The sequence below is a fragment of the Cryptotermes secundus genome, unplaced genomic scaffold (genome assembly GCF_002891405.2).
Source record: "Cryptotermes secundus unplaced genomic scaffold, Csec_1.0 scaffold655, whole genome shotgun sequence".
NCBI classification, from domain to species: Eukaryota; Metazoa; Arthropoda; class Insecta; order Blattodea; family Kalotermitidae; genus Cryptotermes; species Cryptotermes secundus.
The window spans coordinates 918,483-945,393 of record NW_019726234.1 but is presented as its reverse complement, the minus strand read 5'-3'; the positions used below and the strand labels follow the sequence as shown (position 1 = coordinate 945,393).

General features: G+C 35.5%; 1 protein-coding gene across 13 annotated transcripts; it reads left to right on the top strand.

Moving 5' to 3' along the window:
• Nucleotides 1–356: 356 nt before the first annotated feature.
• LOC111864054 (transmembrane protein 181) lies at nt 357–26,845 on the top strand. Of its 13 annotated transcripts, none has more exons than XM_023851018.2 (16): nt 357–850; nt 2,006–2,093; nt 6,777–6,827; nt 8,239–8,439; nt 8,922–9,093; nt 9,585–9,688; nt 12,075–12,239; nt 13,748–13,850; nt 14,648–14,801; nt 16,406–16,486; nt 16,926–17,025; nt 17,263–17,390; nt 18,639–18,788; nt 22,598–22,700; nt 24,839–25,063; nt 26,360–26,845. In XM_023851018.2, exons 5-16 carry the CDS (start codon nt 8,936–8,938, stop codon nt 26,488–26,490), a joined length of 1,602 nt encoding a protein of 533 aa, XP_023706786.1. In that variant the 5' UTR covers nt 357–850; nt 2,006–2,093; nt 6,777–6,827; nt 8,239–8,439; nt 8,922–8,935; the 3' UTR covers nt 26,491–26,845. The 13 variants fall into 13 exon arrangements, with proteins under 13 accessions (XP_023706786.1, XP_023706785.1, XP_033607198.1 ...); XM_023851017.2 differs by having other exon boundaries at nt 2,006–2,156; XM_033751307.1 differs by lacking the exon at nt 8,239–8,439 and having other exon boundaries at nt 357–680.
• The last annotated feature ends 66 nt before the right edge of the window (nt 26,846–26,911 follow it).

The following is a 26,911-nucleotide window of genomic DNA, read 5'->3' as shown; positions in this document are numbered from 1 at the left end:
TATTCCGTCAACAAGACAGATTGCACAGGAAGCGGCAAAGAAATATATTGAATTGGGATCGCAATTTATATGCGATTAAAGGAAATAAAAATTGCTTCAAATTGGCATATTGATCCATCGGCTAATTTCCCGCGGTTTATTTAAGACGTTTACCGTATCGAGACTATATACAGTCGGAGAGTAGATCATAGATATATGGCGAATTTGAAAGAAGCGGTCGTGGTCCAATCAGCGAAATGTCTCGGTATTTGCCTGTAGGGACTGCGGGCAAACTCCGTCAAGTTTCCGGATATCCCTTTCGAGCCAAGCACCCTCTGAATACAAGCCTGGACCAAGCTGTTCAGTTATCCGTGAAACAACGCCATCTGTAGTTACATTATCAGACACCATATAACATTGAAAACAAGGGGCGCAACGAAATAGAAGCCATAGAAGTCGCGTAGCTTAGAAAGGGCTAGAAGATGTAGGCTTACTGACAAGGACGGCTAAGTGACCACTACAGCCACTACGGCCACTACAGCCTTACGGCTTACTGACGTCGGAGGATTAGACACCTAACTAGCATGCAAGAAACAAGAAATTCTTAGAGTTGGAGATGTGTTTTTAGTGGCTCTTAGGAAAATAATCTTCATGGTCACTTCATGATGATTTTATTATCTCAGAATCTACAGGGTCAAATGGTAGGATGATAGAAATAATTTAGAAGGAAGCAGTTGTGTCCTAATTGGGGTACCATTTGTCTAGAATTGCTGTGCAAAATTACAAGAAACCTCTGTCCGGATAGAAGCCGGCATAATTCAGGCGGTACAGCGACTAGGCTATTTTTCGGACGACCAGGGTTTGATCTCCGGTAAGAACAAGTGATTTTTTCTCTTCTCCACAGCGTCCAGACGGTCCAGACTGGCCTTAGAGCCCAACCAGCCTTTTATAAAATGAGAACAAAGGGTCCCATCTCCAGTAGTTAAAGCGGCAAGGACACGAAGCTACCACTTGTCTCCTAGTGCCAATGCCAAGAATTGTGGAGCTATACTTCCACTCCCCAATAAGCCTTCATAGCATAGCGCATAATTTTACAGTTAGGTACAGGGATAGATTTACCCTTCCTTTTTACCTCAATAAGGATAGCCAGTGTCCTGTCCCACATTTGAACCGAAGACAAATCCAGATGAAGAGAGGTTTGTAGAAACACAAACTGTTAAGAAAAAGTTTTTGTTTTAATATGAAATGGATTGGCTTTCAAATTTAGGCCTTTTTATTGCCAGGTGTTTTAACCAGGGCCTGGATTTTGATGACCTGAAAATATTTAAAAATGACCTATAAAATGATAGAAAAAATCCAGAAATATGACATAAAGGAGAAAAGAAAGAACACTTTCCTTCCATGTTATTCACATTTCAGAAAACATGAAGAAAAATTCCCTAAAATGGGCAAAAATGACAAGAAATAACTTTAAAAGTCCCTAAATTTACCAAAAAGTTACTTTAAACCTAAAAATGTCAACAAATGACAAAAAATTACCTATAAAATTTACATTTCTGTAACCAGCAGCTCATATCCGAGATTTATATATTTAAGAGTCGCATAGGATACAAGGAAAAAAAAGATGACATGTCATCAAAATCTGGGCCCTGGTTATAACCTTTGGGTTCCTAGACTGGAGAGAGTTATCAGCTCAAGTCATGCTGCTTTCATACAAATTTTCAGAAAATATTCAAATAATGAACAAGAAATTACTGGAAAGAAAGAGGTTAGAACTTATATCTTTACTGCTGCTGAGTGACATAAAAATATTCTGAGAAATGCAAATTAATCAAAGTTGAACCCCACAATGGTCATCCATCCACATTTTGAATGAAGAACTAGTTAAAATAAAATCAACTGTTGTAGGCATTCATTGCAGAGTGATTCATTTCATAGAACATAAACATTTGAACATCATTCTGAGATTAATTCATGTGACAGTTATCTGTTCCCAGAAGTTAAAACAAGAATTATATGTTTATAGTCTTGGGTCTGATGAATGTACTCCACAATTATTCTCATGTACATTGCTGGAAATTATTCACTGGGCGACTTAAAAGGAAGACTATTAGGTATTCTACTTTTATCATAACAAAGAATGAATTACATATATTTCAATCTTCTATCAATAAAATGTAAGTTAATTTTGTAATAATAGTTTTTATATCAGATGTAGGAAAATGATACATAATATTTTTAACAAATTAGTAAACAAAGACTAGACTTGAGTAATTCTGCTTCCATTCCCGTCATAAAGCACAATCAACAGGTCTCTCATTAAACTCCATACTGTGTTTGAATTGTTGTCCCTCCTTCCCTGCTTAAGTGTAGGGACCTGTAAATACAAAATGGATTCTCCCATGGATCAATACTCTGTTTCCATGGCAGTTTCATACCAGACTCCATCCAACCCCTCTTCCCCATTCCTTACTAGTGTACAGTAGAGTGTGTACTCATTGGCACGGAAAGTAGGCCACAGTGAAAGAAGATTTTAAGTTGAAGCTTTTGTGTTGACATTTATTGTCATAACAAACTAGTGATTTTAGTGAATTACTTTGAGTGTTACATTAATATTAAACACTTTACTTACAAATCTGATTCATATTAAATAGAATAGCTATTAAGACTGTAATTTTATAAAGATTTTTAAAAATTTTTAAGGTAAGTAATCTTTTGTTTATTTACATAAAATAACTTGTTCCTGTGTTGAGTAGATAAGAAGCAGCACTGTTTGAAACTAAGCAGGGTGAGTTGTGCTGTAGTCCTGCTTGAAATAAGGGACTGTCTTGCATATAATTTTTGATGTAGATATCCAGTTTGAATTTTAGTATTCAGTAGTATAACTGTACATACTAATCAGTACTGAATTAGATCTACTCCAAAGTGAAAGTTATATACAATCCATAAATCTGATAAGTGTGTAAAACAGATGTGGATTGAAAGAGCAAGTTCGGTTCCTTAAACATGTCAAAGGATTTATCTACTGCAAATGAATTTCAGGTTGACCATTCTCCAGATTTAGTAAAGTGGAGTCAGTTATTATTTCACCTATGTCCTTGAAGATAAATCCAGTATTCTCAGTGCATTCTCTTTATATGTTTTGTTCAGTCTGACTCTGACTCTTAGGCAGTATTTGAACTCCCATTCTGCAAATAATTTCCAATTTACATTAAAGATTGAAGCACATTTGAACTCTTACTACCAATTGACTACTCCTAATAAAATTCTTCAACCTTGAGTACCAAAAATGCAGAGACAAACCTGAATACTTAACGTTATATATTAAAGTGTGTACAGTTACGCAGTTTATAGTAATGGTATACTTATGTCCTCACTTTACAGATATTCACATTATGAAATTTCACTCATAGAAACTTTTATAATAAAACACATACTCTAACTTAGCTCATAATCCAAACACAAATCTCCCTATCCAAAATCCCTTCTAAATAAAACAAACATGTTGAACAAAAATGGAAACAAATAAATGTAATGTTGCCCAGTCAGCTTGCCTTACATTCTGTCCTTTTGTGCAACTTGTACAAGATTTTTTTGCTTTTAACAGTTTTGTGGTTTATATCCTGTTCATCATGGCTGTTAAGGGGAAAAGTTCCATTAAAAATGTTATTTGTAGTTTTATTTATAGCATAATTATGCTATAAATAAAACTACAAATAACATTTTACTGACTAGACACACGGTTTTGATTATTTACTGAAATTAATGACTACTTATTGCTCGTAATTAAAAATAGTTACAGCACTTTCAATGTTCTTCACATTCTACAAACAACTACAACACATTCCAAGACTTCCCACTCTACTGTCTTATGTACTTGTTGCTGGTAGTGGCTTCTAACAATGAGAATTCCTTTTGGTGCCTCTGTGATCAAAGGCTCCTTTCTGGTTGGCAGATGTCTGAATGCTGACAACATACTGCGGCCCTGTCTGTAGGTCCTGATGGTGCTCGCCAGCATAGTCATTTCTAGTTTCAGTTCTCATCCAGATTGTTGATCCTCCCTGTACTTACTTCGGCATGGACTACCTGCATCTTACTGGAGTCCATCTTCTGGGTATATATATTTACATGGCTCACACCAGACTTGCAGCCCACATTGTCCCAAGCCCCTCTTATGGATCTCACAGCTTTGACCTTTGGGAGTGGCACCAAATGCACAGGGATCATGCTGATTGAAATTTCCGTTTTTTCTCAGATGCAGCAATGGAAGCTACAGTGTTCAGACACTGGGATTTGGGGCAATAATTCTTCACAAAATTCCACAAAAACTATGTATCTTGTGATGATGGATAATATTATTGCTCCTTTTATCATCATGTTTTCTTGCTTGTTTTTCTAGCCTTATAGTTAAAGAGATTAGTTCTCTCCTGCTTCTTCACAAGGTCTCTCAGTTCGTTACAGCCTTCACTAGTCATTTCCTGGTAAAAACTTCTAACAGAGATTCTTCAGCTTCTTTTCCCACATTCTTACTCGCTGGCTAATTCTCTGTAACTGAACTCAACTGCACCAACTAAGTCTTCTCTTCGTACACTCTTCTCAGAGTCAGAGAGTCAGAATTACTTTACAACTGGCAGTTTTCTGCCAGTCAGTTCGCCTTCATGCCAAGCCCCTTGAGCCCCATGACCAGTATTCTTTTAACTGAAAACTTGCAGTGATAGTACTTATGTAACATCCTCTCTGATGAGAGGAAGAGTCTTTTGTTTACAATTGCTGCTGGCCCTTGCCAGCCTAGTCATTCTCAGGTCCTAGTCCCACGGGACTCGTGACCATATTTTACTGTCTCAGATTTGAGACTCCCCCAACCTAGAGGGCCAGGTCCTCGTCTTTATATCCCCCAGGAATAGGGTGGTCCAGTTACACCCCCAGGCACTGAATTCCCTTTTCATTGCCTCCTATGACTCATAGGGCTATGATGGAGGTATTTGAACCAACCTCCACACAGGGTTCTCTAACTACCTTCTAATCATGCCCCTTGCTTGTAACCTCTCAGCATGAACTGCACAGAAAACATAGTTCCTCCGTTCCTGTACCATTGTTGCATTCATGTCTTTTTGGGTTCCCATGTGATCACTACTCAGCCAGTCCATTGGCATGCTGGTGGCTGTCTAGCAACAGCTGTTTTCCTATTGTTTGTTTTGCAGTCGTCCAACAGCAGGTCTATAAACCATAACATTCATGACCTATATTTTGGAAGGAAGAGGTCATTTTTGTTTTTTTTTTTAGGGGGGGGGGGGGGAACTAACCCCAAATTACAACATTACATTTGTGGGAAATAGCAGTTCACATTTACAAAATGTTGTTTTATGAGTTATTTCCAGGAATATAACTATTCATAAGAGTAGGCACTGCCTGCATTGAGTTTCGCTTGAATATTGTGACCCAGCCATGTATTATTACACACATGTGCATCAACAACAGTAGTATTTGTCTGTTTTCTGCATTCATAATTACATTCCAACGTAATAATGTTATGTTATTTTTTAACCTTTTAACATGAAGGGAAGTAATCAGAGCCTTCGTACAAATGACAATGTAACCCTTTCCTCTCAGTTGCCCAAGACTAAATCCTTCATTACTTACAAGGCGTAGTGAATGAATTAAGAGAAGCTGACTTTTTACTTGAACACATATTTTGCATGCCATTGTAATCCATCATGTCATTTAATATCACTTATTATATACTGTCAATTACAATTCACATTTAAGTTGGCTGTTTACCCAACATGTTTCAAAATTACAATGTCATCTTCAAGGGTGCCTCTTATTTGTTGACAGAATTAAAGTTTATTTACTTGCACCAAAATGATAACCAGACTTAAAATTCTAAATTGAGACCCCAACACTTTTGCAGTGATGATGGAAGTTGACAGGCAGTTCTCTTCCAGCATTTTGTACTTACACATAGTCCAATGCTGACCACTAGGTCCCACCCCCTTAAGATTTCAGGCAGTCCTTTAGGGGATTAATTTAATAGAAATAATATTTTAAAACATATGTTACTAAAGAAATTTTATTATTATCTAGTGGTTTCCAGTGAGTCCGAATTCGATTTTACTTCAAATAAAGAGATGTTTATGATTGATGATAATTCAGTTCCCCAAATTATATCAAATTTTACTAAAAATACAACTTTACTGAGAATTGTTACAAAAAACGGTGGTCGTTTCAATGCATCTTCTCCATTCAAAATTTTAATTGTACAGTGAACTGCATAATTGGAAATGTCTTAATATTTCTGTACTAGTGTTTCAGTATCAGGCATTGAGATGAGACACATTTACATTGATGTGTACAGGGCATTTCACAGATTAGTGTTCAACTCTTCAAGATATTCAATACTTCCATGTAATCTAAGTTATATCTGTATCACCACAAAAACTTGCCATTGGATTCCTTATGCTGCAACATCTGCATGCCAAAGCATATGTTGCATTCCATGCCATTTCTTGTATGTCCATAAAGAATTATTTTCTTTATGAAGAGAAGTTTTTATCATCATGCCCAGATCTCCAGGCCAGAGGATCTTGCCTGTATCACTATTTATAGATGCTTAATCAGTGAATTTATTTGCAACATTCATATATACCTGAAGGCCATATCCTCAGTCCAGAACATAAGTACATGCCATCATATAGCAACAAGAGACCTATTGAATTGGATTAATGTTACATAATCCCTATGTATAAATGTCTAATGCATGATATTCTGTAATTATTCTGTTGTTATGTATGTTACAGTCAGAGTTAGCAGGAGTTACAAATAGGAGCAGAAGATGCCAGCAGTGGCAGGTATGCTTGAGTCAGTATTGCAGTATCAAACATTGCTGATAAGAAATTCCTCTAGATAGCAGCATCATTGGGTGCATGTTCCTATTCTAACAACTTTATGTAACTGAGATCTAATATCTTTGAAGATGCTAATTTTTAAAAATTTGCAACTGAAAAGAAATTGTATAAATCAAAGATGTATAAAATTTTAGTGCAACAGTCATGTATTGCAACTGAAAAGAAATTGTATAAATCAAATTATAATTAATTTATACTTTCAAATGGTTAAATACGTAAATATGTAAAATGTTTTCAAAACTAAACAACAAACATATCTCATACTACACTCTTGTGCTGCTTAGAACACATACAAATTATGAATTCCAGCTGTTAGTGGTACAGGTTTCTTCTAGAGGACCCAAAGGTTAGCCCTGTTGATGGTCTGTCACTGTGTGGTTGTATTATGCAGTACCTAAGATATTACTAGTTTTGAGAACATTTCTAAGCCTAGCAATCCTTCTCTCTCTCTCTTTCCCTCCTGCCCCCCTCTCTTTCAACCAGACAAACATATCAACAAACATGGGTCTAATTAATCATTCCTTATAATTTATTTTATTTGGGACATTCACATTGAAATATAATTACAAATGTAAAATATAATATTTAAATACTAAAACATGCTACTAAACCTGAAACATAAGACGACCTGGTAGTATTTTTGAAGTCTTCATGTGACAAATTGAAAGATATCACAATATTTTCTAGAGAGCAGCAAAGAATGTCATGTACATAGTGTATTTCTGCCTTTTCAAAGTTTGTACATTTTTTACTATTTCCTTGAAAGTGTATTAATTTAATCCAACACATTCTCACAAATAGTATGGTTTTCTTAATAGCTAAAGAAAGTTAAAACTGCTCAGTATCTTCTTCAATTACCATAAGTATCTTAGCAAATGTATCATCCTGTGATTATGCATTTATAATTGTCTCTATTGTATTGCTTATTTATAACATCATCAACACCATTAATTCCTTGAAGTTTAGCCTAGAAGCCTCTTCTAACTTCATACCATCTATTTTTGTATGTGGGGGGAGGTTTTTGTGCCTAGACTCTGTAGCACCAGAAGGTAGGATGACTGATGAATATGAAGAGGAAAGGTTTTGAAAAGAAGTGAATGTAGCCTAACGAAGGTAGTATCATGACACAGAGGTACTGAGGAAACCAATTAAGAACTCGGAATAACTGCTGTTACGGGCAGTATTTTGAGCAAGCGCCTCCTAATTACATCTCTAAAGCATTACCATTAGATCAACCTGTTCGGTTTTGTTCTTTCTAAACCTCTCTTTTCTTTTAGTTTATATTTCATTAACTTACCCCTCAAATAACAAGATGCACATCTTGTAGCTATATTTAAATATCCAAATGTTTTAGAATAGCTTATGGTGTCACAACCATAAGACCTGACCATTAGACAACTGGAAACCTGTGCATGACATAGGCAGATGAGTCCTTCTTCATGGTTTTCCCTACATCTGGAAGAGTTATGTCTGGAGAATAACCAAGGAAGCCCACAATCTGGAATGCCTGGTTGCAGCAGTGAAATATGGAAAATCTGAAGGGAAGAGACCACTTGTAAGATCTTGGTATAGATGAGAGGATAATATTAATGTGCATGTTACATGAACACAGTATGAGGGTGTGGATTCATTTGGCTTAATAAAGGAACACTGGTGGTATCTTTTTAATATAGTAACAAAACTTCAGCCTCCTTAAAATTCAAAATTCAAAAATCTGAAGATAGGGTTTAGCTTTACTGATGGGGCCCAAATGAGTAGGTTCCACCTGAAGACAGAGACATAATCCAGTCTCTGAAATGTTGTGCAGTTTAACTTAAAACAGGACAATGTATAATGTCCAGAAACACAATAATTATATAAATTTCTTTACTAGCTAGTTGGTTACCTGTGTATCACAATGAATCAGTTGCCAGATATGTAAAATTGGTTTTCTCCAGAAAAGGTTTAGATGACATTATAAGATCTTGCGCTATATGCTACATTCTTGTAGTGTAGAATAAACTACAGAACATGCATAATAATTGTAGTTCTTTGCAGCAGGACAGTGAGAAATGGCTAAGATTGATGGAACTGGCTTGGGCTACTCTTACCACTTTCCTTCTGGCGGATGGAGTCTGAAAATTCGCAACACTCTCTCTCAGTTCAGTGACCTGTTCAGTGAATTTAACCGTTATATTGCACCAGCATACCATCATGATAGATGTGAGAGGTAAAAGGCATTTCAGACTATTACTATTATTATAGGTGACAGAGACCTTACATCATTTGTTTCTCTGTAAATTTCAGTAAAGATATGATATACAGCAATTCATAAATTTAAAATGTGGATACATAAAACCAAAATTGGATTCCAATTGAAAATTTGTCATTTACAAGAGTTCGTCAATCTTATATTAACCAGCATGGATCAAGCAAGAATGCCAGACATTCCTGCTGTGTTGCACTTCCACATTATTGGTCCCAATTTTCAACTTTGTCAAAGCAGGTCATCAGCAAGTGAGAGTTGTCAGTTACACCTTCTAAGCACACTAGCGGTTTTTTTGAGCTGTATTTTTCAAATGTAGAGTTACTATGCAAATGTAAAACAAAAAAAGTCTTTCTACTGAAAAATCACAGCACAAAGAGGTCAGTAAAATATTCTCATATATTCTGCATACACTTAAATGATATGAAATTCATAATTTTATTGATTTCACACAGGTCTGTACAAATGCGCCTCTATTCTATGCACAAAAGGGAGTTTGTCATGGTGTTCTTGGCTTTCTTTGCTTGCTTTGGACTTGGCGTATTCATTGGGTTAGCAGGTAAATAGCAATAATTATATGGTGTACAGTGATGTTAGTACCCAGGTGTTATATTTCAGATTGAAAAAAAAGGACCTGTTCATGATTTCCCTGAGGGTTAAAAGATATTCGGTACTATCATGATGATTCAAGCTACACTTCATGTTTTTCTTTAGAATGAACACAAATTAAAACTTTATTTTAAAGATATCTTTCAGTATTCATTCAATAATTCATCCGGTAATCTGTCAGATGACAGGTCCACAGTCTCGCACAGGCCATCACACCTGAGTGACATTTCCTTAATTTCCCTGATGTACATTTCTGGCATCACACAGATATAATATTGCCTTGGGCTCATGATTAATGATCATAAATGAAGCAATTTCATTAATTTCTGTTTAAGTCATTATACAGAGTTTCCCATGACAGAAAGTTCATTCTTCACATATTTCCAGATGAGGTCTTTTAAGTCTGAAGTTGGCCGCGCCATAGCTCAAGCGGTTACTCACTGGATTTCCACCGCGGTGGCCTGGGTTCGATCCCATGTCTGGTCAAGTGGGATTTGTGATGGACAAAGTGGCACTGGGACAGGTTTTCTCCAAGTACTTCGGTTTCCCCTGCCAATCTTCATTCCACCAACTGCTACACAATCACCCTCACCTATTATCTGGGGCTGGTACAATAGGCCAGAAGTGGCCGCATTACAAGGGACTTAGCCCCACCCCACTAGCAATAAAAAAGTCTGAAGTTAGAGAAATTGTTTTGCTTATTCTCAGTATGAAAGGATTTATGAATATTCTAACTTCTTAAGGGAATGATTTCTAAGCACAGTAAGCTAAAAATGAGCACATGTTTGGCAACACTGCTGAGTAGATTGCTTGCTATATGCTGTATCCTGTATTTTCTAAATGCACTTGTATGCTGGTGAAGAATGTGCATATATCCACCTTATTTATACATTCTGCAAAGGGAATGTGGCAACAGTTCTCCAAGGATAATAGAGACAATTCTCATATTTCCAGACACCTGAGATATGCATGTTTTTGTGCATTATGAGGAAATATAGAATTCCCAAAGCTCAAGACTGTGTGTCCATTACAGCAAACAGTGGACAAAGAAGAGTCACACAGTCCAAACACCAGTGCTCACAGTCTATATATCCCACTTAGCAGAGCAACTAGTTCTCTTTTAAAGAGATAAATAACTTGCCTAAGAGTAGTCATTCTCAATAGATATTATAAAAATTATTGGTTCAATGAAAGTTCCACAACAACATACTTGCTTTTTCTATCTGTACCTTACAACAGGTTCAAATTATCATAACTCCATCACTGTAAAATAAGCAAGATGATAACTCTTATTTTAAAATAGTACAATTAATAATGTTTTCTAATGTAGCTGATGTATTGACTTTATGTCATAGGACACACTGTACATACTGTATTTAAATCTTACCTACTATTAAGTTCTCAGTAATCCTGCTTTGACTACAGAGGTTTTATGAATGTAACATCACATGAGATAATAAGATGATCATGAACGTTGAGAATGGTAGGATGCAGGAGGAGGTAACTGTAGCAAATTGTAATGTATTGTAACGTGTGATCACATCTCAGAAATCACCCAAAGTAGCTCAGAAAAACTACGTAAAATTTCAAGGAATCCATTACAGCCTAGTTCAAGGCACCATCTTAAAATTCACTTGAAGGGGCTAAAGAAAACCACAAAGATGTCAGTGTGGAGTGTTGTTAATCCAGCAGAGACTAGAATTTATTAGCTATGAAAAAGATGTCAATACTATACACACATGCTTTGTCTGTCTTCTGGGTATATGACCTTCAAACACAACCAACCAAAGATTTAATTTGTATGTCTTTAGTGAAATCTAAAAAGTAGCATAATCAGCATTGAAGCAGTTTTCTGCTATATCTGGAAGAAATTTCTTGCAGCAGTTAACTCCTGAGAACTAACATCTATTACAGTCTTCACTAGAGACTACAGTAGCAAGACTTAGTTACAGTATATTCAGAATAGATAGACCATAACTTTGATTTGTTGAAGATTACACAATTTCTGAATACACACAACCACAACAAGGATTAGTAGCTCAAAAGCTTGTTCATACATGTTTGTATTCTTATATGTATATTTGTTAATTTCCTTCCTGCCTTTATTTTTGGTCCTATTACATAAGAATTATGAATTCATCCAATATAAATATATTTCATATGTGATCAGAGGTGAATTTATTTTATATAAAAATACATAATTGTTTCCAGTATGAGTAATCAGGAACCATCTGGGTAGGAAGGTAATATGCCCGCAAATTGTCAAATGTTCATTATATTTTCTTCCTTTATGACTCATGAAGTGTCTTACTCACTCATGTCACTCGATGTACTAGGTCCGCCAATCACAAGCACATCAGAACAGAAAGCATCTGTCCTCATATCGAAACAGAATGGAAGTGACTTAGCCAATGGCCCATTCATAATGATGACACCCACAGTGTCAACATACAGCCAGCAGCTTTGGGTAATTGCCAAAGTCACAACTGATAACAAAGATGGTGAGAGAATTTATTACCTTGATCAGCACTTGATATTGCATTAAATAAGCATACGGGAATGGTAAATGTAAAGAACACTGATGCTTAATGAAGTCATTCATGATTTAAGAAAGAAATTATTTTATAAATTATACAAAATGCTATAAGTAACATAAATAAATCTGTGGTACTAGGTCTTCCTTCAGAAGTTGACAGTTATTCAGCTGATCTAAAGAATTCCCTATTGTTTTGGAATCCAGAGGTCTGTCAGTGTGGTTGCAGAAGCGACATCCAAAGCCAACTTGTCCAGGCTTTATCTCAGAACAGTTTTCATATTGTCCTTAATTTTACATAATGGTTTCCAATTCTTTCCAAGGATTCTGTATGCATATCTTGTTAAGTACATGTGTTGCTTATTTCAGCCATCTTGACCTTCACATAATCACCCTAGCAGTGACAGGTGGAGAACACACATTTTTAAGATCTGAGTCATGTATTTTTCTCATTTCTCCATAAATTCGCCCTGGTAAGTCAAAATAAGGAACCAGAGCAGTGTAGTCGGTATAGTGACTGGCTACGGCTGGACGACTAAGGGGTCAGATTTCAAACCCTGGTAGGATCAAGAATTTCCTCTTCTCCACATCATTGAGACTGTCTCCTGTCCAATTGGTGCTGGGGGCTCTTTCTTGGGGGTAAAGCAGCAGGGTTATGAAGCTGACCACTCACCTCCAGCTACTGATGAGGTCACGAAAATGTGGATCTATACATCCACTCCCACATGTGCCTTCATTGCATAGTGCTTAATTAATTAAGCACAGGGACAACTTTACCTTTAAGTCTAAAAAAACCCATAAAAAAATTTCTCAATCTATGGTCTTCCTTCAAACTGAGAGACTAAGTTTATGTTTGTATATAACAGCAATTACTATTACAATATTATGTGTTTTAATCTTCAGGTTTAGAAAGAAAGTCAGAAATGTATGGTCAAATAATGATACAAATTTCCTCAATTTATATATATATAATTCTTTCCTGTAGGTCATACTAGATGAATGTGAGTGATCAGCTTGATAAAGTGGCCACTTTACTTCAAGAAAGAAGCCCTTAGAATAGGAGGCCGAGTGGCCCCAGAGATATGGAAAAGAATCCCTTCCGTGTTTGGAACTGAACTCTGACTATCCAACTCATAGCCAGTCATAACCTAGACTCTCTTAGGCAGACATTTTTATATTCTCTCTAATCGCCTCCAAAGCTTTATTAACATCAACCTCAGTTTCCAAGTTTTCCAAAACCGCGAACCTCTTTGAGATTTCAACACAATACTGCTCTTTACCCTCTAACTTAGGCACCATAGATCACTGCAGATCACGGTGCAAGGGCCGAGAAGGCCCACCCCTTATACATACCCTCTACCTTATTTAATTTCTTGAGCATACATACTGTATATATACATTTATGTTATATGCTGACCTGAGTAACCCATGTCAAAGTGCAATTCTGTTCTTGTAATGTCATTCTCTCTTTTCCAGATGAAAGCTTTGATAAAACATTCCATGTGAGTGTGGCCATTGATGGCATAACAGCAGACCACAAACCAGTAACAATTCTGCACAGTGACAGAGCACATAACAGGTGTGGATCCGTCATTAACTCGTTTGCACAGAAGAACATTCCTCTTCAGTAACTATTTTTTTACATGGAATATTGATTAGTTCCTAACGAACTACTGTTTAACAACCCAAAGATTTTAATGTGCATGGTTAATAAGTTATATCATTTGACCAGCCATACCATGTAATCATGAGTACCCAGAATTGTCGATACAGCCATGGTTAATTTTATACCACTGTAACTGCCAAGGACTCATTCTTCTAACGGAGACCCATCCAGTGTGTAGCTCATGGAAGTAATATTTCCCATATAGGATTTGTGTCTCTGTCCATCTGTACTTATTTATTTATATATTTTCATACAGAAATTACAGATGTTTCATCCAGGACGTGATCATCACAGTCCAGTCCTATTTCCAATCTTTTTTATCTACTGAAAACTTTCCACCCCTGCACTTAAATTGAATGGCTTTGAGGAATGACTGAGGAAAAAAATAAAAATCTTCAGGATGCAAATCATGTATACAAATCAGTACCAAGAGGTTTTACTGAAGCTGGTTGAACATGTGGACTGTACTGAAGTGGTGCATGATGGGAAACAGTGGTAAGCGTCTGCTGAAGTCTTAATGCCCATTTGCTGTGTAAGAACAGGAAATTTCTTGAACATTTGAATAACCACTAATTGTTTCTGTCCCATGAAATTAGTTCTGATATTTAGAGAAACCCAAATTACCACTTGTAGGAAGTGTAGGAAGTGCCCAGAGTATGAATGTGCCTAAATATAACATCCAGGATCACAGTCAGCACTTCATATTGCAGGACCCGTCACCTTATATGTGAGCGTCAGTCTTGTGAAGAATTTATGGTCCTCCACCTTGGGTTTCTTGACTACACGCACTACATGTTGACAGTGCGTTTCCATGGACTTGAAAGCTTCCATCAGCGCTATAATATCATAGAAGTTACATTCTTTGTAAGTAGTCAAGTCACATATGTCTTCACAAAACCTTGAATTTAAGGGAAGCTGTGTCCATGTATCAGGTTATATTTTGGAAAATTATAGAACTGTCATAAATTAACGATCATAACCTAGCAGATCATGGACCTTCTAGCTCACAAAATAGAAAATTTATTCACAAATAAGAATTTTAATTCTAGTGTGAAGATGTACTTATAATTTTCACATAAATTAAGAGGCAGATAACATGTAATATTGAAAATGAACAATTTTTATATACCATCATAAAGAAGACTGGAAAGATACAACCCATACTGAAGTACACATATTTTCCATACACATTCTGCACATTAATCCTGTAATACAAAATTTCAACAGAATTCATCCAGTGGTTATTATTTTTTTCAACATACAAATTTCACTCAGAATTACTAGGTTTATGGACTTTGTCCATTGTCCGGAATTTTTTTAGACTACTGGATGATGGAGAAAGTCCAAAAATGCAGTAATTCTGAATGTTATACATCATGAGAACCCTTCAGAAACAAATTTAATTTTAAACTATTTTAAACAGATATAATTCATCCTCTTATGAAAGTATACATCTGTGATGCAATTCTTTATGAGAACAGAAATTGTCCTACAACTCTCTGAAAGGAGCTCTAATATCAGATTGTAATATAATTGGTCCACCGCTTCTTGCATAGAAGATGCAGGTGGACAAACAAACATGACTTCACCAGAATGTGTTCAACTTATGCATGTCGTGCAAAGAGTACATAGTAATCCAGCAATATACTTGAATATTATAATTAAATCAATCATTCTTTCTGATTGCACATTATAGATTCCTCAATTAATGTAGCAGTATGTTAATCTTTTTTAATGCTAGTGGGGTGGGACTAAGTCCCTTGTACTGCAGCCACTTCTGGCCTATTGTACCAGCCCCAGATGATAGGTCAGAGTGATTGTGGAGCAAGTGGTGGAATGAAGATTGACAGGGGAAACCAAAGTACTCGAAGAATACCTGCCCCAGCGCCACTTTGTCCACCACAAATCCCGCTTGACCAGACCCAGGCTCAAACCTGGGCCACCGCGGTGGGACGCCAAAGACTAACCGCTTGAGCTATGGCACGGCCCGTTAGCAGTATGTTAATTAAGGTCCTTCCTTTTTCAGAATTCAATTTCTATATCCCTAGACCAGCAGCCTTAATGATAAGTGTCCACTGTTTCACATTCTCCTGAATTCAATATTCAATTTCATTTCCTCTCCCAAAGAACCCTTAAGTTTGGGTTTTGAAATGTAAAGTGAAACTGCTATTTAGTGTTCCTCACTTTTATAAAAATGTAGATAAATTATTCATTGTAGTCCAATGCCAAAAACAGGGAACTGATTTTTGAATTACATTTTTACTAAGGAGCCAAATATATGATGGCCAGACATTAATTAACAATGATTAAAATATAGTACAATTTCTTCTTTAAAATTTTAGCTGTTATATATTGTGATATGACAAGGAAAGTAACCATGTTCCTGGATACTTCTGCTAACATGGATAAAGTTCTTCATCTCTTAATCTATCAGTAGAGATATGATTCTTATTAATCTTTCATTTCAGTTTAAAAGTTATAATCCTGCATTCACCCAAGTTGAAATTTGGTTTCGGTTCATCTTTCTCCTTGGCACATTTGCTGTAACGGTAAGCTACCAAACTTTGTACGCATCTAGATCTTGTTAAATAAATTTTATCTGCATCATTCTAAATAACAGAAACGATCTGTATATATCATAGGCGCTGGTAAGAGAGGGGGACATCTCCTCCTCCTGGAATTTAATAAAAAAACACAGTTTAAGAAAGAAGGAAATATATCAAATACAGAAACCAGAAATTGGCCATATTTTTTTCAAATTAATCTTCTTCTCTCCATACTCTAGGGTGAACAGTAAAAATGGTCTTAAATGGTTTAAACAAGTTTTTAAGCAAATTTTCTGGTTGTCCCTCTCTCTCAGAAAATTTGCGTTTCCCTTTAAGAAATCCTGGCAGCATGAACAATATGCTTATATTCTGAATGTAGTAAGAGCAGAACTTTTTACATTGAATGTACAAAAGTTGTCAATTATTGTGGGGTGTGTTTCAGTGTTGGTTTGCACATTCATTGCGCAAATTTGTGATGTATGATTGGTCCATTGAACAACAGTGGATGTCTGTTCTTCTGCCTTTACTCTTACTGTACAATGGTGAGTCAAATTACTGTTAAGGTTTTGTGGTGAAAATTATAACGTCGTTTAATGGTAATGCAGCGAGATAAAGTATAAGTATATAAGATAAAGTATATAAGTTGTCAATAAATGTAAGAATGGTGTAGGATGGTTAAAGCCTATAACTGAACCTAGTTAAGTGTTCATAGTGGCTTAGCTATATTCCAGCAAAACTCAATTTTAAGGAAGATTCAATTTATCTTCTGCTGATTTCAGATCCAATCTTTCCAATGATGTTCCTTATAAACTCATGGCTGCCAGGAATGCTAGATGCATTATTTCAAGCTTCATTTTTATGTGCTCTTCTGCTGTTTTGGTTATGTGTATACCATGGTCTGCGTCAGGCAAGTTGTGAGACTGTTTCTTTCAACTGTATTAATATTCAGTGAGTTGACAGATTGTAGTGTGAACTCACTATTTACACAGATATTTTTATAGCAGAACTTGATAGAGATTAGTTCCAAAAACATTCTGTAAATTAAGAGTGTAAAATGCCACTTTGATTTTAATCTATTACATTATTTGAATTAAGTGGTCTTATAATATGCTGTTTACTTTTGATGAGGAACTTCCTGGGAAGCAGCATCATGAAAGACAAAGCATGAGATGGGAAGATAACATTAAAATTAGTATGACAGATACAGGTTGTGAGGATGGGGTTGGATGAATCACATCTGACCATAAGCTTCACCTTTAGATTATATTGCCACACTTGATCAGGTGTAATTCTGCTATCAGAGTTCATAAAAGATAAAGGTGAAGGTGCCCATATAAGCACCAGACCAAGACAACTCATAAGGGAATGGAGATATGGCTCCATACATTCTTAACTGCAGCACTAGATGGATGTGAGTGGTCAACTTCAGGCCTCAGCTACTTTACCCCTGGGGAAATGAACTGTGGTACTAGTTTGACCAGAAAGCCCGTCTGGATGCCTGTGAAGAAGAGAAGAAATCCCTTTCCCTTGCTGGGAATTGAGCTCCAGCTCATAGCATAGTCAATGTACCACCTCAACTATCCTAGCTCACATCAGAGTTAGCATTGTTTAATAAATTTATAAATAAATATATGTCAGTTTGAGAGTCATCATTGGATATAAATTGAAACCAATGAAGCTTGTTACAAATTTATGAGAATGAACCTAAAATTTTAGTATCAGGATGGTAGTATTGGTTCTTTCTTTACCCACTGCTCTGCGCATCAGTCATTGAATTGATACAGTTAAATCAAGGAAAATAAAAACAGAAGCTTTTGGGCTTTGTTCCAAAATTTATTAAATATGTGATGAGGTTATCAGGGATCAGGGTTTTACTCCTATACCTTTTATAGTGTTATAGAAAGACCTAAGAATATCTTTACCTATTAGTTCTTTGTTATATAATAATTGTTCTGAATGTGCATGTAATGTAACATGTGCATTCTGTTTAATATTGAGCTGCTGAAACACAGACTTCTTACATAGTAATAGTACAGATGGTATAAACAAGATTCAAAAGAACACTGTACAAAATTTTTGTTGTGTGTGAACACATGTGTAATATGAAAATGTTTATTATATTCGTACATTTCTTTCTGTGTTCCTCTGTTCTCAGAATGAACGCCACATACTGACTTTCTATCTGCCAAAACTCCTTATTGTTGGGATGCTGTGGATATCTGCTATTACAATGGCAACATGGCAGAAGTTCAATGAACTTCAAGATCCAACATACAGTTACAAACTTGATACAAGAAACTATGATGTAAGTTCCTCAGCTTTCTTAAAACCAGGCTATCATTAATAAGTCCCATCATTATTTTCTTTTACATGGCATTACTAATCAAGAGTTTTTCTTCTTTATCTTCTTTATGTGTGTTGCTTACAAATAAGTTTATTGCATGCATGTTGAAGGATCAATAGGAAATTACTAAAATACATTTTATTTTCCATAAAATGTTAGGAAAAATGAACCTTATATTTGGCAACCTGGCAGCCAGTTCTGAATAAAACCATGGCTTAAGTCAGCAAAATTGTTCTAACCCCATTACAATCTCAAATTGGCTTAAAATTGGTACTCCAATATTCTGTAAGACATTCAATGTTTCTTTGGCCTGTAGGTTCAAATTGCTGTATTTTGAGATGTATATGATTTGCAGTCATTCTAAAAATGTTGTACCACCTATTTTTATAATTTGTTGCAGTGTCTACAATATTTAAAATATCCAGTTATTCATGAATCTCCCCATTGAATTTATGGTCTAATAAAGTGTAACTTAACAGTCTTAACAAATCATTCCAGAAACTTATATCTTATTCATCACTTTGCTGGCATCCATATTTCTGACTCATAAAAGAACATGGTAACAGTTTTATCAGACTTGAGATTTCTTACTTTTTGAATAGGATTCTATTCATTTCGTCTGCATTATGTTGAAATCCATGGAGCTTATATTCCTCATTTGTGTATGTACAGTAAAACTTGGTTATAGCAACATCGGTTTCTGTGACATCTTGTCTATTGCGTCAAATATTCAATGGTACGAACTAATTCCTCATAAAGCAACTGTTTTTATACCTTGCTTAGTACGACATGCACAAATGCATCAACCTCGTATGTAACGTCATTTTCATTCCTGAATTTCTCTGATATGGACATTGAACGTAATTTAGAAAGTGTGTATTGGGCAAGTAACAGGAAACAGGAAACTACGGTGTTTAGATCGATGAATGAATGGTTTAATTCAAATATGCTTTCATTAAATTTAGGCAAGACTTGCTGTGTAAATTTCTCAGCTAAACATAATTTTACCAAAAAATTAAATATTGAATATGGAAACAAAATTTTATTAGAGTCAAATGAGGTAAAATTCTTGGGTATGACACTGGATAACACAATATCTTGGAAAAAGCATATAGATTCAATTATAGGTAAATTAAATAAAGCCTGTTACATAATTAGGAAAACCAAACAGTATTTAAATATTGATGCCCTTAAAATGGTGTATTACGCCTTTTTCCACTCAGTGATGTCTTACGGTTTGATTTTTTGGGGAAATAGAACTCTCAGTATGTGCGTTTTTAAATTGCAGAAGAGAGCTGTTCGAATAATGGTGGGAGCTGGAAACAGAGATTCATGTAAAAAAATCTTTAGACAATTGAAAATATTACCACTGCCCTCTCAATATATATATTCTTTGATGATGTTTGTAGTTAATAATATGGATTTATTTGCAGAAAATTCAGATATATATACAACTGTAACAAGAAATAGTTCAAATTTGCATCTCCCCTCGTCAAATCTAACAGCATTTCAGAAAGGTCCACAGTATTTTGGAATCAAAATTTATAATAGTCTTCCACGCAAAATAAAACAGTTATCCAAAAACAAAAATCGATTCAAGAAAGCACTATTACAATTTCTCCATTTACATTCATTTTATGGTATTGATGAATTTTTTGATTACACGGTTAAGAAGATTGATAATTGATTTTATTGGGATTAAATAATTAATGAAAAGTTAAATTACAAGTTTTATAATTTTAAAATTATGTGTACATAAATATTTTAACATGTATTATATTTTTTGTAATTATTATATTTAATTGTTATTTTGGACTGTTGTCTATATCCTGAGTCTTACGACCTTGTAAAGGATTTTTGACATGTAAATAAAAAAGTAAAGTAAAGTAAAGATAACTGATTACTGTACTCGTATCTAGGTACAGTAAGGCACAACAATTGATGTAATCTACTGTAATTTGGTGAGTAGGCCTACCTTTAATATTAGTGCGGTGTGTATTGTCAGTGAAAAGCGCTGTAATATGTCTTTGATATTACACATTTGGGCAATTCCACGTTAATGTTATGTTAGTCTGTACTTAACTACGTATTTCACTAAAAAATGCAACATTTTAACTCGGTTTTTGGTAGATTTTTACGTGACTAACATAAGGCTACTGTGGAAGTGCCCATTTCGGTTACAACGACATTCGTTTATAACGACACTATTTTTAGGTCCCTTTGATGACGTTATAACCAAGTTCTACTGTATTTGAAACATTACAGCTGAGTTAATAAATAAATTAACCTGTTCTTATACAATGTGCTTATGTATGATTGTCAATTATTATTTTAGTTCTTTTGAATGTATTTCCTCTGATTTCAAAACAATTTTTAATGGTGGAGATTTTCAAGTTGTATAATATATACAGAGGTTGTTGTAATTTACATTCTGAGCATGCAAATATTACTTATTTATAAATAACAGACATGAAGTCTTGAGGGCTGTTTTGTTAATAATGTGTATTCAATTCTGTACACCTTTCGTGGGGGACTTCCTTGATATATAAATTAAACAGTGTGAGTTTACTGGCTCAGTGAGCATTATATTTGGAAAAAGCCCATAGATGCATTTCCTTGCACATTGTTTCCCCCCCTTCATACTTGCTGTTTTCTAATCCACCCCTTCCTTTTACCTGTCATGGTATTGTTAAGCAGTTCTGACATTCAGGACTTGAACACTGAGCAGATAATTGCTCTGGCTGTGGGCTAGAGTAGCATTTTATTGAATGGGGACTGTAAGGTGATTGTGAGTTCCTTGAATTGTGTTGGACCTGTACCTCTAAATCTTTGTTTTGACTGTTGCTTATTCGCAGCATACTCACACTGCAGTGGGTATCACTCCCACTTGATTTTCAGGAGGTACCCAGTCTGAATGCGCGTAAAGCTGATAACCTTACCACCATCTATAAGCCGACTGTCTAGATGAGGGAGCCTTGACCTCTCACACCCCTATGGGCCTTCACGGCCTGTTACAGGAACAGCTTTACCTTTACCTTTTACGTAGTGTGAACTCCTTCAAGTGAATATCAGGAGAGTCCCTCAAATCAGATCAAAATTGATTCATTCCATTTTGTATCAGTTCACTGTTCACAACATATCATCTCTCAATAGGTGCCACATAAGGGTTGCATTTCATGGTGCTCTTACAATAACCACTTATTGATTATTAAAAATAAGATTTTTATGATGTGGGTAGTTTTTTGTCATGGCATTGTGCATCCTTTAATGATAATTGCCTAGAGTTGTTGGAATGAGTTAATAAAGAATGACAAAATGGGCTGAACACATAGCATACATGAAAGAAAGAAGTTCATACAGAACTTGAATTTGAAAAGAAAGAAAAGTGATTGGAAGATCTACTTTTAGATGAGAGGGTAATATTAAAGTAGATCTTACAGAAATAGGTTGTGAAGAAGGGAAATGGACTGAATTGTTGAAAGCTTGCTACACACTTGTTTTCATCCTTGGCTTACCTCTCAACCCTTTTACCAGACTACATAGTATTATATTCCAGAATGTAGAACTCTTCATGGAGTGAATTAGTTTAGTATCTGGTACAGTGGTGATCTATTGAAAATAACTGGAACTACTTAACCACTGAATGACATCAAGGAAGCAAAGACACTGTACTAACGAATTCTTACACCACAAATTATTTTAACCTTTAACATTCAAAAGTGCTTTTCATGAGTCACTTAAAGGTTAATAATATTCTTTGTTCCTTACAGAGTTTCAAGATATTCTTCTTCGTGGCATGTGGTATATACTTGGCCTATTTGCTACTGCTGATTCTGCGTGCCTATAGTGAGCTGCGAGCTATGCCATATTTTGGTGAGTCCAGTATTAATAATATTAATATCATTCTTATATAAAGTTGTCTTTTTTTGTAGTTCATGTGAATATGACCGTGTGTATTAAATGTATTCATCACATACAGTTAAACACCCACTTCACATTTCCAAGTGCAATAGAACCCATAAAGCCTATTTTACATTGCACAGATTTCTGGTTATACAGATGTAATGCTGTTATTTTAATTTATATTTGTTATCAAATTACTTATATACTGATTCAGTGTGTATTAAATATTTGGATATAATCTTAAGTTTTCTATTGTCGACAAGTTTGTAATTGTTGCCTAACAATGTGTAGGCATTTTCACATGGCTGCAATGTTGTTAGTATATATTCTATAAAAGCTTATTTTAACAAAGATTCATATTTCTTAATTTGGCATTGTAAACAATCTGTTATTTGATTGCATCAAATTGTTTCTAATTAAAGAAGACCTTGTATGAGAGAGAGAGAGAGAGAGACATGCATGCACACACAGCATAATGAATGTATGAATGGTTTTCAGAAGGAATGTTTTTAAATGAGGTTTGAATTTTTTAACAATACAGGCCTTGAAGGCAGGTAATAAATAAAAAATTGCATTCATGGATAAATTAATAGATTAAACTCTCAGAATACTTGCTAAAAGTAAGTTCAGGATCTTTTGCCTGCCCATATCCTAAACAAAAACTAAGATACAATATGCAAGGCTATAACTTTGTTTTTCTATATGGATGTGACTTAGGTTCTGACATAAAAAAAGAACATAATTGATGGTGTTTGAGGTGAGGGTACTGAGGATAATACTGGATGTCCCACAACAGGATGTCCATGGCTTAACTGCATGCTCTTGGGATCATTTTGAGTACAAATGTTAAAATAAACATGGGTTCCATCTGTAAGTTTGTGAAGAAAATGGCAATGATAATTTTACTACATTAGTAAGTTTTAAATTTATTTCTGTTTAACTTATATTGTTGTTGTTACTGTTAGGCAAGAACCAGAGAGGCATGGTGTTGACTTACATCTGGATATTATCCTAATTATATTTTCTGGGAGAGCCTAAAATAAATGTTCAATCTTTTAGTCATTCCAGCCAAGATTCAAACCGAATACTTTCCATACAATAATGAGACGTGCTGAGCACCTCACCAATCCTTTCAGGCTGCAGAAATGTAACATAGTAGCTGGTACAGCAGGATAAATATTACTCCTTTCCCAAACTTTCCAGTCCACCATATGTACAACTTTCCTCACCTTATTCCATGGGTAATAACGTCGTATCCCTTACACACAGTGTAATATTGTGGAGATCCTAACTTGCATTCTAATAGTATCTTCTTGAAGGTGTGGAATCTTCTTATGTACTTATTTTTCTAGTCTGTTGCCAATATTTTTCAGAACAAGCTACTTAGTGAGGAGATAAATGCATGACTTAAGAATTACTCTCAGAATATCCTTCTAAAAATATGTATATTCTTTCTTTTCTTTTCAGTTATAGTATTCAGAGCTCTTGGTCCCTGACTCTCAGGGAAGGGAAAACAGAAATCTGTATTGAAAGTGGGAGTAGGTAAAGAGCAAAATTCTAAGGAGAAGAAAAACACACATTATGTGGTTCTCTAAGGGCATACTGCATGGCCCTGAAAACATATCTTGATTAAGTTAGTGTTCACACCAGCCAAAAATTACAAACAGGCTGAAAAGCCAAAGCAGAGATGCTTCATCCTTCATAACATGAAAGATTTAGGTTCACATTTTATGTAAAATTTACAAATTCTAATAAAATCTGTAAAAGATACAAATCTATGCACAAAATCTTTCAAGTCCTATCCAAAATATAAATATTTGTATTTTATAATACCGTATTTACGCATGTATAGGCCGCAGCACAATTTTCAGACAGAAATTATAGGAAAAATAATTTTCTTGGAATATTATTTCAGGAGTATTACACCCTGTATTACTAATTATGAATATAATTTTTTTAAATGAAGTGTGATTTTGAATATTTCGAATATAAGCCGCAGCCCAGTTTTCCTCTTGAATTTTTGGCAAAAAATGTGCGGCCTATACATGCATAAATACGGTATCTACATCCTTATACTCCTTTAATGTTGCGATTTCTCATTTTTACAGACATGAGGCTGAAGTTCCTGACACTCCTGATGCTCATTGTGTTGGGTATTAGTCTGTCCATTACTGTTCTAAGATTTGGAGTGGGGATCCTAGAGGACAACTTTGTAGCAGAGTTGTCAACCAACTACAAGAGTTCTGCACAGTTCATGTCATTTTACAGCCTTCTTAACTTCTCCTTGTACACTATGGCCTATGTTTATTCACCAGCAAAGGGTACTGTCTTTGGTAAGTTTACACCTAGAGTCAAGGTTTCGTATGGTGAAGGTGAAGGTGAAGGTAAAAGCAGAGTTTTCCCTGTACTTCATTAAGCAACATTATGCCATGAATATGTATGGGGGACTGGAGCATAGCTCCATCAATCTTAGCTTCAGCACTAGATGAAGTTGAATGGTCAGCTCCAGGCCCCAGCCACTTTACCTCCAGGTTAAGAGCTTCACAGCTGGTCTGGGTGCTGTAGAGTACGAGTAAAGAAAAATCTCTTGCCACTGCCGGGAACTGAACTTTGGCTGTCCAGCCCTTAGCCTATCACTACACCAAGTGAGCTATTCCAGCTTCCATAGACTGAACTATTATCAATAACTTGTATATACTGTACATATATTTAAGTTCCTCTACATCCAGCTGTTCCTTGCTCACTATCTAATCTACAGTTCATTAAGTTTTCCCAGTATTTACTTCCAATGTTTCTTGCTTTCATTGCTTGTTCTGCAGCAGTTGTCCACTCTTTCTTCAGTCTACATTTCTGCCTCACAGGAGAAACCCAGTTTACGAGCTTATTTGGCCATGCTATTTTAGTCAAGTGTCTGTACTATGCAGAGTGAGCATAGATTATCTTTCGAATATGAATCTGGAATCTTAGAAACAAGACATACTCACTCTTTCTGAACCATCTGTTAGAGGAAGTCATATTCACTTAGTATCCGACTGGTGTCACTAATTGGTGTGCACTGCAGTTACTCAATGTGGATCATCAGAATATCAGTCACTTCTGTGAATGAATGGATTGGCTACTGGGGACCCACCATCTTGGCCAGCCAGACTAGTACAACAGACACTATAAATTTATGAACATGAAAGGCAAACAGAATCTAGATTAATAGGTCTAAAAAAAAATTAAAGCTATCCCTGTAACAGACCGTGAAGGCCCATAGGGTTGTGAGACTGAGAGGCTCCACATTTTCTCTAGACAATCGGCTCACAGATGGCGGTAAGGTTGTCACCCTTATGCACCAGCTGCCTATAACTCCCCAGGAAGATTCCCAGTATTCATTTCTGTTAGAGGCTGACTCAACCCCAGGTCCATAGTGCAGCTGGGAGGTTTAGGTGAATTGAAAAAAAAATTATCAGGACTTGAACCTATGACCTTCCAGCTTGTAGCATAATGCCTCAACTGACTATGTTAGGTTTAATTCTTATTTCCTTCAGTCACTTGTGTACTTCATGCATATTTGTACAACTTCAATTGGCATGTGATTTCATAGCCACTGACTTTTCTAATTCCCTTGATCTTTCTTTTCACAGAATCACCCATTACAAAAGACAACCCTGCTTTCTCCATGATAAATGATTCTGATGAGGATGTTATTTATGGATCAGATGAGGAAAGTCGTCGACCTCTGAATCGATGCCAGAATGATGATGACAGCGATTAAAACTCTTATTACAGAAGGCAGACTAGCACTAAAGTGCCATATTGCAAAATGAGTAGGTAGTGGTGAGGTTACCATTTACTCAGATATAATTTTAAAACATAAGTGTTAAAACCTACAAGTGTTCTAAAATATATCAGTATATAAACATTCAAGAATATAAATGACTAAGCTATAATACTGATGATAATATAATGAGTGGTGAACATAATGAAAGATTGTGCTAAGCAATTTTGATTAATGACTAAACCAGTGATCATATTATTTCTTCTACCAGATACCCATCTGTTGAACTTGTTGATCTGATCAGTAACATTTACAATTCCCAGTGGAATAAAGATTTCTGATAGTTCAGATATTTATTTGTATTTTTTTTTTGGCATTGAATGGGGGGTGGGAGAAAATGAAAGTCAAACTTTCCATT

Excerpts from the sequence above, each read along its gene's own strand:
- LOC111864054 (XM_023851022.2), top strand. The coding sequence starts at position 8,936 with ATGGCTAAGATTGATGGAACTGGCTTGGGCTACTCTTACCACTTTCCT. Across the intron at positions 12,240-13,747 it reads CACAACTGATAACAAAGATG|ATGAAAGCTTTGATAAAACA; the intron begins GTGAGAGAATTT and ends TCTCTTTTCCAG. Across the intron at positions 16,487-16,925 it reads TTGGCACATTTGCTGTAACG|TGTTGGTTTGCACATTCATT; the intron begins GTAAGCTACCAA and ends GGTGTGTTTCAG.